Here is a 13,447-nt window from a genome sequence, read left to right on the forward strand (position 1 = left end):
TAAAATAGAGGGCTATGGGTAAGCCTAGTAATTTCTAGGGTAGGGACATGTTCAGCACAGCTTTGTGGGCCGAAGGGCCTGAATTGTGCTGTAATTGTTCTATGTTCTATGTTCTATGAATTGGCTGAAGGTACTGCCTTTGGCTCTCTTTGAAGTAAGAGTTACACCACACACCAGTACAGGGTTAACTCCAGCAGAAGTATTGTTTGGAAAACCGCTGCGCACACCATGGGCTGCAGATAAAAACATAGATGCGTGTCTTGACCTTCATGCCCTTAATGAGAGGATGATTACTTATGTACAAAAATTAACTGATGTTCTTAAGATTCTACATTCACAGGTTCGCAACGCTCAGAGAAAGGAAGAGGACAACACCGAGGAATCGAGGATCCAGCCTGGAGATTACATCCTGATAAGAAATTGGGAGCGTAAAAAGTTGGCATCAAGGCCCCTTTCAAGTGCTACTCACTACGCCCACGGCGGTAAAGGTTGAAGGGCAACCTCGGTGGATACATCATTCCGAATGCAAAAAGATTGGTCGAGGGAAAGGACAACATGTTGGGGGGAAAATGGACACTTCGTGCATCCCTAAATATTCTAGGACTTGGTTTTGACATCCTCGTAGTAGTTAGGGCCATCTCTGATAACTCCTTTCTATCTCTCTGTCACACATATGCCTCACAGGTGGGGTTGGGAGCCTGTTGGGTCTGTGCCAAAATCCCGCAACACAGCCATACTATGTTCCCAATGTCAGTAGTTCCTCTTAACGACAGTGAAGAACTCTCCATTCGAATATTCTCGAATGCAACTCGACAGCATGACCCAATACTTTGTGGCTTGGAAACAAGTATGTTAAATAATATTAGTGACTGTGGTTGTAAGTGCTTTGATGGCTGGTATGTCAGGCTTCCATTAACCAAAACAAGGCCTGGCCCATTGCTGTATCTGCAGGTGCCTACAGATGACGAAGTGATAAAGGCCACATGTTATTGTAATTTCGAGGGAGATAGGGATGCAGTTTTCCTGGGGAACAGTACAAATACCACTATGAAGGTTGGAGAACCAGGTTCTCATTTTCTACGACCGTCCCCTCCCGCACCAGTAAATGGTACCCAGTGGATATGTGAAGATCGGGCTTATATGTGGCTCCCTGGAGAAACTGGTGATAGGTGGAGTACACAGGGTTTAGAAAAGGCATATAAAAAGTGGACTGGCTGTTGTTATATGGGATATATAATACCCCATTTGAGAGCTATGACCCAGCTGCAGAATCACTCCCATTGGACCAGACAGCTAAGGGGAATAACTGAAGCTGAGCGATTTTGGATGTTCACTTTCCCTTTTTATGGGACAGCCAGGAACTCAAGGGAACTAATAAATCTAGCTGCAGCCCTTGAGAAATTGGCCAACAATACTGCCAAAATCCTATCACAAACTCAGACCCAAGTAACTGAAATATCAACTGAGATGATGGCAATCCGGCAAACAGGCCTGCAGAATCGTGTGGCCCTTGACTTTATTCTAGCAGAAGAAGGAGGAACATGTGCTATCATAGGTAGCGAATGTTGTACTTATATCCCTGACGAGTCTGTCAATATTACGTCCCTCTCTGAGCACATTGTTAGAGAACTTAACAACATTAGACAAGCAGGGCAGGACCTGCAGTGGGTTCACTAAAGGGTCTAAATGGCAATGGCCATTTGGAGGCCTGTTTAGTAGCAATATGGGATGCGATATTGCATTATGGCTTAATAGTAGTACTTATTATTATTGTAATCATTATAGTACGCTATCTCTTTCCGTTATTAGCACAGTATTGTACTCGGTCACTTGCTTCATAGAATTGTTTATCATGGAATGATAAAGAGGAGGGAATGTGAAAAAGCTGGGAACGCAAGGGTTAACGGCTGGCAGTGTAAAGGTTAATAGTATGCTTTTTAGTATGGTTCTCACTGTGAAAGGATTTTCAGGGTAAAGATGACTTCATTATGGTGTGATTTAGTTACGTCTGGTTTAAATAGCAGGTGCAAGTGGGAAGAGGTAGTTTTTTTACCTATATCTTGTTATGTTCGAAACTTCATGTTACAATTGCCTGTGTAAGAGTAGTTTCTCACCTAGTGTTCCCACGAAAAAGGGTATAAAAATACGCTGTAGCCGAGCCTTCTTTGAGTGGGTCTCGGTAAAGAGTTAGAGTTACATGGTTACTCTGTCTCTGTATTTCCCCACTCCCGCTAATGAAAGCTAATAAAGCATTTATTGTAAGTTCTTTGGTTCTGCTGTTGTCTGATTCTGTCCAGAAGCATGGGTCGACTTTGACAACTTCGCATACACCATGTAACACACGATTACTCTGTTTTGCCTGGCCTGCTCATGGATACACGATCACTACAAGGTTGTCAGAGGTCAATTAGAGGCCTATTGCTTTACACAAATTCTGACGTCACCGTGATCAATTGGTTTCAGGACGCTGAGGTCAATAAAGGGAAAGTTTTACTGAAGCTACCAGGCACTTCCACTTATAAATATATTTTAATTCAGACACATGCACACAAGTTTTGGATGCACAGACATGAAGAAAACTCTGTTCGGAGGGGGGGATGCAGTTGGAAGATGCTGAGAGAGCACCAACAGCATGCAGCAAAAAGGAGGTTGGGTGGACTATGGACATGCCTGCTCTGGTTTGGGATGTTGAATTCACTTTGAATATTTTGACTTGAACGACAGATGTAATATCTGCTGAAGGACTGAAATCCATTTCTGTACCAGCTCTGGTACAGCACCATTTCATCTCAAATTTATTTCAATGAACAGTGAATAAAAACCTTACACCTTGTTTCTTCTTCCTTGCACGGAGAGCTGTGACAGGGTTTCCACAAAAGATGCTTCCCGTACCTGGGAACAAAACCAAGATATCACTTAACTGATGAGCTGGCAATTCTTGCATTGAAGCCTAACCCATGTCTGCTCTTTCACAGAATATATGTGATATTCTTTCTTCCAGTCTTACTTTGGGCCAGATCAGCATCCAAAGGGGCTGCAGAGGGTTGCAGACTCAGCCAGCTCCATCATGGGCACAGCCCTCCCCACCATCGAGGACATCTTCAAGAGGCGGTGCCTCAAAAGGCCGCATCCATCACTAAGGACCCTCACCACCCGGGACATGCCCTCTTCTTGTTACTACCATCGAGGAGGAGGTACAGGAGCCTGAACACCCACACTCAACGATTCAGGAACAGCTTCTTCCCATCCACCATCAGATTTCTGAACGGTCCATGAACCCATGAACACTACCTCGTTATTCCTCCTTTGCACTATTTATTTATTTTTGTAACTTATAGGAACTTTTATTTGTCTTTCTGTCTTGCACTGTACTGCTGCCGCAAAACAACACATTTCACCACATATATCAGTGATAATAAACCTGATTCTGATTCTCCCTCATCTCTGTGACTGTATATGTGGCATTTAGAGTCATAGAGCAATACAGCACAGACACAGGCCCTTCGGCCCAACCAGTCTATGCTGACCACGGTGCCCACCCAGCTAGTCCCAATTCCCTGCGTTCGGCCCATATCCCTCCAAGCCCCGCCCCTCCATGTACCTATCCAAGTGCTTCTTAAATGACACTGTTGTACCTGCCTCACCCACTTCCTCTGGCAGCTCGTTCTATACACTCACCACCCTCTGTGTGAAAAAGTTGTCCTTCAGGTCCCTTTTAAATCTTTCCCCTCTCACCCTGATCCCATGCCCCTAGTTTTGGACTCCCCTACCCTGGGGAAAAGACTGTTACCATTAACCTTATTTCTGCCTCTCATAATTTTAAACACATATAACATATTTCCAGAGCTTGTCCTGAACTTGAATATTTTTTTCAACTTTACTGCCAAGTCCCAACTATCCTTCACATGAAGCATCTCCGAACCTCCACTTACGCGATGCTCCCATCACTGTTTCTGGGCTTTAACCAGCAGCCACTACCCTATGATCCCCTGAGTTACCTTCACTCCCCCTACCCACTTGCTCTGAAGACCCCACCCCATTCTCCCAGTTCCACAGGGTCCCTATGTCTGTTCCTACTATGCCAGTGTTTCTGGGAAGGTGCTTTTATTCCCTCAAATGAGGATTCCCCTCCAATGTAACAGACCTCCAGGTGACGCCGCCACAAAACACATGTTAACCTCTTTTACTCTTCCATTACCCTGAAGGGCTCATTTTCTCTGGGACATTCTAGATTGCTCTTCCTTCATCAGAGTTGCCTCAGCCTTGTCATGTGAACTGACCATTCATGTGAGGCAACACCTGAACTTTTACCTTCTTCCTTCCAATTGCCCAGAGCCCCAACACTCCTTCCAGCTGATTTGGTGAATTCTGTGCACTTCTTTTAGTTTCAAACACAACATTCACTCCTGAAAATGCAAGCTTCTCCACAGGGACACCAAATACAGGCTAGCATGATGCTTTGTGGAACATATCTGTACAGTCCACTAACACAAACCACTTCCAATCTGACCTGTCTGTGGCCTCCCACATGGTTCCAATGAAGCTCAACGTGAGCTTCAAGAACCGCACCTCATCTTCCATCTAGGCATGTCTTCCCAACTTTGAAACTTAGCTTAACCCTTTCAGATGAAAGGTTTCTAATCAACAATTAACTCTGTCCCTCACTCCACAGATGCCCGACCTGCTGAGTTTTCTCACATTTTCTGATTTTAATTCAGAAAAATTAACATAATGGGGTTGAAAAAAAATCAGCCATGATTGAATGGAGGAGCACTTGATGGGCCGAATGACCTCCTTCTGCTCCCATATCTCATGGTCTTACACTACCTCTCCTCCTTCCACTTACACCTCAACCCATCTGTATTTCTATTCCCATTACCACCCTCCTTCACCTCGCACGAATGCTTTATCATCTAATCTTCCCTGCTATTCATCCATTGACAGACCCTTCCCTCCCCACCCTGCACTTTAATCACCTCTAGTTTCCCCACACTGTGAAACGTTAGCTTCTCTTTCTGTAAATGCTGCCAGACTTGCTGTTTGTTTCCAACATTTTGTTTTTATTTCCGATTTCCTGCATCTGCAGTATTTTGCTCAATGCATTGATAAAGCACAAGTGCCAGGTAGCGGATTAGTTATTTCTGGCTAGCATTGGCAATGGGCTGAATGGACCCTAAGGGTGCCATTAACTTTTAATACTAAATCCTTTAAGAGCCTGATGGGTAAACGAGAGATGAAAATCTGCAGATGTTGGAAATCTGAGATAAACATTACAAGTCATCCGTCTGCGATATTGGCTCAGTTTTTCTCTCTCCAGTCATACAGCCTGACTTCTGGCAATGTCCGACAGCCCTGCTGTTACCAACACATAATAGAGACAAAGAACTATCACCAGAGACACAAGAGGCTTCAGATGCTGGAATCTGGTGCGAAAAAACAAACTGCTGGAGGAACTCAGTGGGTCAGGCAGCATCTGTGGAGGCAGAGGCAGATCAATGTTTTGCATCAGGATTGACTAAGAAACATAATTGCCCCTCAGCTGCCCTATTTGACCAGGGGTCACCCATCACAGATATTCCCTTTGCTCCTTCCACCCTCCTGCCACTTTCTCTACAACTTAGAATTGGATTTTCTCTCTTTCCCAGTTCTGATGAGGGGTCTCAGACCTGAACTGTAAACTCTGCTTCACTCTCCACCCATGTTGCCTGACTTGCTGAGCATTTCCAACATTTTCTGTTGTTATTTAAAAGGTGAGAGACTGTTTCTCTTGGTTAGGAACTCTGGACAGTCTCAGAATGATGGTTTAGCCAATAAGTATTGAGATGAGTTCCTTCACAGAGGGTTTAAGACTTTAGAGTTGCCTACCTTTAACCTTAAGCTGGAGATAGGGAAACAGTAGCTACTGGGATCAGGTAGGGGAGGAGTTCACGTATAAAAAGAACCTCAGGTGAGAAAACAGGCTTTTCCTGCTTCTATTAAGGATGGACTGGACAGGCTGGGGCTGCTTTCCCTGGAGCAAAGCAGGTTGAGGAATGACCTTATAGAGGTTTATAAACTCATGAGGGACACAGATAAGGTGGATGGTCACAGTCTTTTCCCCAGGGTAGGGGAGTCTAAAATTAGAGGGCACAGACTTAAGGAGAGAGGGGAAAGATTTAAAATGGACCCGAAGGGAAACATTTAAACACAGAGAGTGGTGGGTATAGGAAACAAGCTGTCAGATGAAGCTGTAGAGGTGGGTACAATTACAATGCTTAGAAGACATTTAGACAGATACATGGAGCAACGGCTTGGAGGGGGTTTTGGGCCAAATACAGACAAATGGGAGTACCCTGGCCTTTGTTGGGACGGTGAAAGACATCTTGGGCAGAATGGACAAATTGGGCCAAAGGGCCTGTTTCTGTGTTGTATAAATCTATGGCTATTTTATTAAGACCATTAGAAATCGGAGAGGTAGGCCTCTCAATGAAATCATGGCCGATCTTTCACCTCAGTTCCAATTTCTTGCACGAATTCGATATCCCTTGATTCTCTTAATACTGTACTAAAAATCTATGTATCTCTGTCTTGAATACGGCCCAGTCTGACCTCTCTGCCTTTAGCCTCTTTCACCGTCCCAACAAAGGCCAAGGTAAGCTCGAGCAACAACGTCTCACCTCCTATCCAAGCAAGCTTTTGCCTTCAGCACTCAAGAGTGAATTGAACAGTATCCAGCTGTTCCAGTTTATGTCAGGACGCGTCAGTTCTGGTGCACGAGGAGGCACGGTGGGGATGCTCAGCAGTGTCAGAGAGTCATAGAGGGTTACAGCATGGAAAAAGGCCCTTTGGCCACTGTCTGCATGGACTACCACCCACCCACTTACACCAACCCTTCATTAATCCCATTTTATTCTCCCCACATTCCTATCAACTCCTTCAGATTCTACCCCTCACCTACACATCAGCGGCCAAATGACCTACCGATCTAAACGTCTTTGTGATGTGGGAGCAAACCGGAGCACCCAAGGGAAACCTGTGTGGTCACAGGGAGAATGTGCAAACTTCACACAGACAGCATCTGAGGTCAGGGTCGACCCAGGTGTCTGGCACTGTGAGGCAGGGGCTCTACCAGCTGCACCACCAGGTCTGTAGGGTGAGAGGTATGGGGATGGGCAAGGTTGGCATTCTGGGTGGATGAACCCTCATGATGAGGGGTCATTGGCTCCGTTTCTCTCTCTGTGGATGTTGCCTGTGTTTCCAGCATTATCTGTTTTCGTTCCAGATTTCCAGCATCTTAGTTTTTGACTTTACAAAGTCTGGCTAGTTCCTCCGACAACTGCTGCCTGACCTTCTCTCTCTCTCCGAAGGAGAATTGAGTGGTGCACAAATGCTGACTGGAACCATTTGTATTGTTTTAATATTTCATGTAATTCTGTTTATACAATTCACTTTTAGAACATAGAACAGTACAGCACAGGAACAGGCCCTTCGGCCCACTATGTTGTGATGAACTAATTAAACTAGTAATTAAATGCCCAACTAAACTAATCCCTTCTGCCTGCATATAGTCCATATCCTTCCATTCTCTGTACATTCATCTAAGAACCTCTTAAACGCCTCTATTGTATCTGCTTCCAACACCACCCCAGGCAGCACATTCCAGGCACCCACTGGTCTCTGTGTAAAAAAACTTGCCCTGCACATCTCCTTTGAACTTACCCCCTCTCACCTTAAATGCACGTCCTCTAGTATTAGACATTTCAACCCTGGGATAAAGATACTGACTGTCTACTCTATCTATGCCTCTCATAACCTTATATATTTCTATCAGGTCTCCCCTCAGCCTCCACCACTCCAGAGAAAACATTCCAAGTTTGTCCAACCTCTCCTTATAGCTCATGCCCTCTAATCCAGGCAGCATCCTGGTAAATTTATTCTGCAAACTCTCCAAAGCCTCCTATAATGAGGCGATCAGAATTGAATGGAAAGTGACCTAACTAGAGTTTTATAAAGCTGCAACATAACTTCCCAACTCTTGAACTCAATGCCTTGACTAATAAAGGCAAGCATGTCATATGCCTTTTTTACCACCCTATCAACCTATGCAGCCACTTTTGAAAGCTGCCGTTCAATATTACAAAACGCAAAACCTCACTGCATAGGAAGTGTGCATTGGCAGTACTTCCGAAGTGGTCAGCTACAGAATAAACTGCAACTCAGTACCGTGTGTTAGGTCGCTGGCACCATCTTGAAGCCTGTTGTCATGAGCTCCAGCCCTGTAGATCCCAACAGATAACCCTGTGGAGACCCTCCCAGCACTGTGGGGTCTCGGGCAGGTTGATGGCCTCGGAGATGAAGAATTTTGGTGCTGACGAGAAGCAAGCCTGCTTGAACCAACAACATCACCTGTATGCACCCAAAACAGAAGTTTTCTTTTCAATTTTGCAAAGTGATCAAATTAGGGGTTAGTTCTCTATAGTATTCCTAATAAATATATTAAATAAGACATGCTATATTTAGCAGGGTCAAGTTAAAGCATGAGATTTGGCTCATTTTGGTTAAAGTATTTTACTGATCCAGTTTCACCTCTGCACAGAGATATCAGCAGCACAAGTAAATTTTTAACAAGATACTAGAAATCATTATGACTTTCCTGTTAATGAGCACATTTCATGGCTACTTGTGGTGTTTTTAACGATCACTTGGGAGTTATTCCACAGACCTAGATTTTCAAGATCCTCAGCAGAGATGCCATCCTTAATGGCTTCCTTCACAATTAGCCAATCCTTACTGACGGTACGGTTAGACTGAGTGCAGCTCTCACTCACAGGAACGTCATCCAAATATTTCAAGTGTGGAATTAGCTTCTTGACTGCCTCCCTGTAGTTACCATTTGAATCCTGAAGTCATAGAAAAGATGACAATTACAAACATTTCCAGCGTGATTAATGAACGTTAGCAACACCCCATTAAATGTTGACATCGAACAGAATTCTCCCTCCCAACCACATTGTGGTAATGGATTCACCACAATCACTGCAACGGCACAGCACCACTTTCTCAGGGGCAATAAATGCTATCCCTGCCAGGAACTCCCTCATCCCATTAATGAATAAAAAGCAACCTGCGCCTGTGCATGGGATGTCAACGCTTCCATGAAACCGATATTCCTTTCTTTGCTAGATTATCATGAATACAAAATGATGTCTTTTTCATGACTCTCTCGCAATGACATGAAACAACTGCTTGTATTTAACATGGTAAAACGTCTCAAGAGATTAAATCCACAGAAATTCACACAGCACCCGTTGCTGTCCTCAATTTGTTGGGCTACTTTGGTGATGAATGTTGCAGAGAGAAAAAGCAAGTTACAGTGACCAGTGCATATAGAGGGTAAATGGCATGTGTATGAACACATCCATTAAATGTGTTTAATGTAAGTGACACAGAATTGCTAAATGTTTGTGAATTTACATTTAATACAACTGTGGAAAGCTCACATCCAACACATGGTTTTGCATCCAATATTTAATAAGATGAGATAAAAATCACAGACCCATTAGTTGGGATTGGTTCCAGAAATGAACCTGAACTGTGATGTGTAGAAGCTCTCCCACTAATTTTGCTGCTGAAGTGGAGACACTCACTCCCTGGGTCCTCCGGAGACATGATGCCCTTGTGTGGGCCCAGATGATCAACAACACGTGTGGTCTGCAATGATCTGGAGCAGCTGCTGCTGTAGGCAGACTTCCCTGTCAGTACCCCAATCAAGGACTCGCGTAGCGGGTTTCCATGAGGGACTGTACCTAAAGATCAATCCAATGGCATAAAACATAGAGCTGGATAAGGGATTGGTTGATAAGCAGGAAGCAGCAGCTACTGCTTTGGGGAGCGAAGTCCAGCTGGAGAAACTGTAACTCTCTACTCAGTGAAGTCATCTCCTTCTGGTCTGCAAGTGTCCTCACTGGAATCCCTGTTCTAAAGATGAAACCAATTCAGTCAAAGGTCTGGTCTTGACTGGCTTAATGGCCAGTAATCAGAATAAGTCTTCTGTCGGCATCCGATGGATTCGATCTTTCAAAATGGTTCAAGAAAATAAAACTGCTAAATCACACTGGCACATGTTCTCACGTGACCTTCCTTCTGTGAAACCTTTTTAGCAGCATCCATTAAATGATGCACAGTATTGTTTCACTCCCAAAGAACTGCCATGAATTGCACTTACCTATTTCAAGCAATGTAAAGTGCTCAACTAAAGAGGACCTATTACCCAATACATTAAGGCAGCTGTCATTAATACACTGCAGATTGCTTCAGTATTTATACACTATAATATCCCTGATCTGAAGACAATACCTTCAGCATTCACAGAACATTAAGATGACTGTGTCACGGAAAGTTGTGATCAGCGGAGAAGTGCTTCTCAGTGTTTGAGGGACGGCATTGTGGGGTTCTGCTCACTTTCATTCAGCAGCTGAGATCCTTGGGCTGAAAGGCGTTGCAGATGCTCATACAGCTAATTTAGAACTTTAGAAACCTCAGGACCACCATTCTCAATAATATCCTGGTTAAAGCTTCAGTGGTGTTCCACTGGGGGAAGTCAAATTATATGTGTTCTTCAGGAGGAGGAGAAGAAGGAGAAAGATACCTAGGTCAGAATCCTGATTCCATTTTAAAATCATGCAATCATTTATAAAATCAACGAGCTGAGTGGCCTTTATAAATCTTATTACTTCCATTAAAACCATCCAACGGTCTCTTGGCCGGCACCCCAGACACCACTGTTCATAAGCACCACAGAAGATAGAAAATTACAGCACAGTACAGGCCCTTCGGCCCACAATGTTGTGCCAACATTTTATCCTGCTCTAAGATCTATCTAACCTTTCCCTCCTACACAGCCCTCCATTTCTCTATCATTCATGTGTCTATCTAAGAGTATCTTAAATGTCCCTAATGTATCTGTCCCCACAACCTCTGCTGGCAGTGCATTCCACACACCCACCACACTCGGTGTAAAAAACTTACCCCTGACATCCTCATTATACCTTCCTCCAATCACCTTAAAATTATGTTCCCTCATGTTAGCCATTGTTGCCCTGGGAAAAAGTCTCTGATTGTCCACTCGATCTATGCCTCTTATCATCTTGTACACCTCTATCAAGTCACCTCTCATCCTCCTTCTCTCTAGCTCACTCACATGAAGATAGGACATGTTCTCCAATCCAGGCAGCATGCTGGTAAATCTCTTCTGTACCCTCCCTAAATCTTCCACATCCTTCCTATAATGAGGTGACCAGAACTGAACACAATACTTCAAGTGTGGTCTGACCAGAGTTCTACAGAGCTGCAACATCACCTCGCGGCTCTTGAACCCAATACTCTGATTAATGAAGGCCAACACTGCATACGCATTCTCAACAACCCTATCGACCTGCGCGACAACCTTGAGGGATCTATGGACATGGACCCCAAGATCCCTCTGTTCCTCCACATTGCTAAGAGTCCTGCAATTAACCTTGTATTCTGCCTTCAAATTCGATCTCTCGAAGTGTATCACTTCACACTTTTCCGGGTTGAACTCCATCTGCCGCTTCTCAGCCAAGCCCTGCACTCTATCAATGTCCTGTTGTAACCTACAGCTCAGCTAAAACTCTACTGTCCTTATCCTACAGTGCACAGTCTTGTCACTTTCTCTGATTCTGCTCAGCAATCTACACAAACTCCTGGTCACAAAATTAAAAATGCTTATATTTCAGGCTAAATCCCACCTTAGCCCTTACATAGAATGGAACAGCTTGTATACACCAGAATTTAAGATATAAGATATTTATTTATTAGTCACATGTACATTGAAACACACAGTGAAATATGTCTTTTTGTGTTGCTAAGAATGTGCTGGGGACAGCCTGGAAGTGTCGCCACTCTTCTGGCGCCAACATAGCATGCCCACAGCTCCTAACCTGTCTGTACGTCTTTGAAATGTGGGAGGAAACCAGAGCACCCGGAGGAAACCCACGCAGTCACAGGGAGAATGTACAAACTCCTTACAGGCAGCAGTGGGAATTGAACCCAGGTCACTGGCACTATCTCACCAAAACAAAATTTAGAGGAGGCTTGACAGGGTGCTGAGAAAGTGTTTCTCCTGGTGGAGAGTCCACCACTGTAGGGATCACTACCTTAGGAGAAAGGGTGGCCTTTTAGAACTGAGACGAAGAGAAATTTCTTCACTCAGAGAGTTATGAATATTTGGAATAATCTATCCCAGGGAGCCATTGATGCTTAGTCATTGAGTATTCAAATTACAGACTGGTAGATACTTCTGGATGCTATGGAAATCAAGAGACATGGAAACTGGGCATCAGAGGTCAGCTGAAGATTGGCCATAATACTTTTGAGTGGCTGAGCAGGTTTAAAGGGATCCTGGGGCCAATCTGGTTTTTCACACCACTCCCAGATCTGTTAGAAGTAGAGTGGAAATAGAGAACATGTTTTTGCATAGGGGAAATCAAAAACTAGGGTCCGTAAGTATTGTCACTAATAAATTGAATACAGAACTCGGGAGAAATACCTTTACCCAGACAGCAATTAGAATGTAGAATTCACTGACAAGTGGAGTGATTGAGGGAAATAGAAAGGCATTTCAGGAAAATCTAATACATGACACTGAAACGATTTGCTTCTGACCAGGTGTGGTGAAATGGGCTCCTGTGGAGCATGGAGCAATTTTAATTTTCAATGGTTGCAGCTTCCTCAATGGCAAGAGTCATATCATTCAAGCACATAATATCTGCCAGTGTCACCAACAGTGACCTCCAGCTTCACAATAAGTACAAAGGACCCAAGTGGAGATCATTCAGGCTTTATTCTTGTGCTTTACGATGCCTTATAATCTCTGAAGTAGTCACATGTAACATACATGTTATATGTAGTATTGGACTGTGGACGAGAATTGCTCCTTTAATGCTGTGGCTAGTTGCAGGCTAGTGTTACAGAACCTGTTACTGAGACAGCAGGTTTTGGAGAGGTTGTGAGAAGGAAAGCAACTGTAATCCTGCCTACTGGCTCTGTAAAGCTGTCATGGATAAAGTGCCTCTGTCTATAGTTTCAATTACCAATTATTTCCTCGGTCTTAGAAAGGGAATACAGAAGGTACTGAGACATGGTGAATGATGAAAATTAGAAGCAATGCCTAAATCAGAAAACTGAATACATGCACGATCTCTCCCAGAGATACACATGGACCTGTGCCTAGAGATATTGAGCAGTGTGATTCAATTGAGAGAGTACACGACAAAATGTCTCCTGAGGCCGGCTCAGACTGGTTTCAGGTGATGTGGACCGACTGTGGGTTCAAGCAGAAGAGGGTGACTTTGTGCACGTACAGGGAGGCTTTGACCTGTGTGCCCCCAGTGACTGGTATCGTTACCTCCCTTACGCCCGTGTCCTTCCTGATGGATTCTGTAAA

General features: G+C 44.1%; 1 protein-coding gene across 1 annotated transcript in view; it reads right to left on the minus strand.

Annotated features, from left to right (window-relative positions):
* Positions 1-334: 334 nt before the first annotated feature.
* lrrc56 (leucine rich repeat containing 56) overlaps positions 335-13,447 on the minus strand; it is a 48,263-nt gene continuing 35,150 nt past the window's right edge. The window contains exons 3-6 of the mRNA XM_052029656.1: positions 8,702-8,879; positions 8,203-8,385; positions 2,828-2,892; positions 335-409 (exon numbers count right to left, since the gene is read on the minus strand). Coding sequence (XP_051885616.1) covers positions 335-409; positions 2,828-2,892; positions 8,203-8,385; positions 8,702-8,879 — 501 coding nt within the window. The remainder of the gene's footprint in view (positions 410-2,827; positions 2,893-8,202; positions 8,386-8,701; positions 8,880-13,447) is intronic.

The sequence above is a fragment of the Pristis pectinata genome, chromosome 14, assembly GCF_009764475.1.
Source record: "Pristis pectinata isolate sPriPec2 chromosome 14, sPriPec2.1.pri, whole genome shotgun sequence".
Classification (NCBI taxonomy): Eukaryota; Metazoa; Chordata; class Chondrichthyes; order Rhinopristiformes; family Pristidae; genus Pristis; species Pristis pectinata.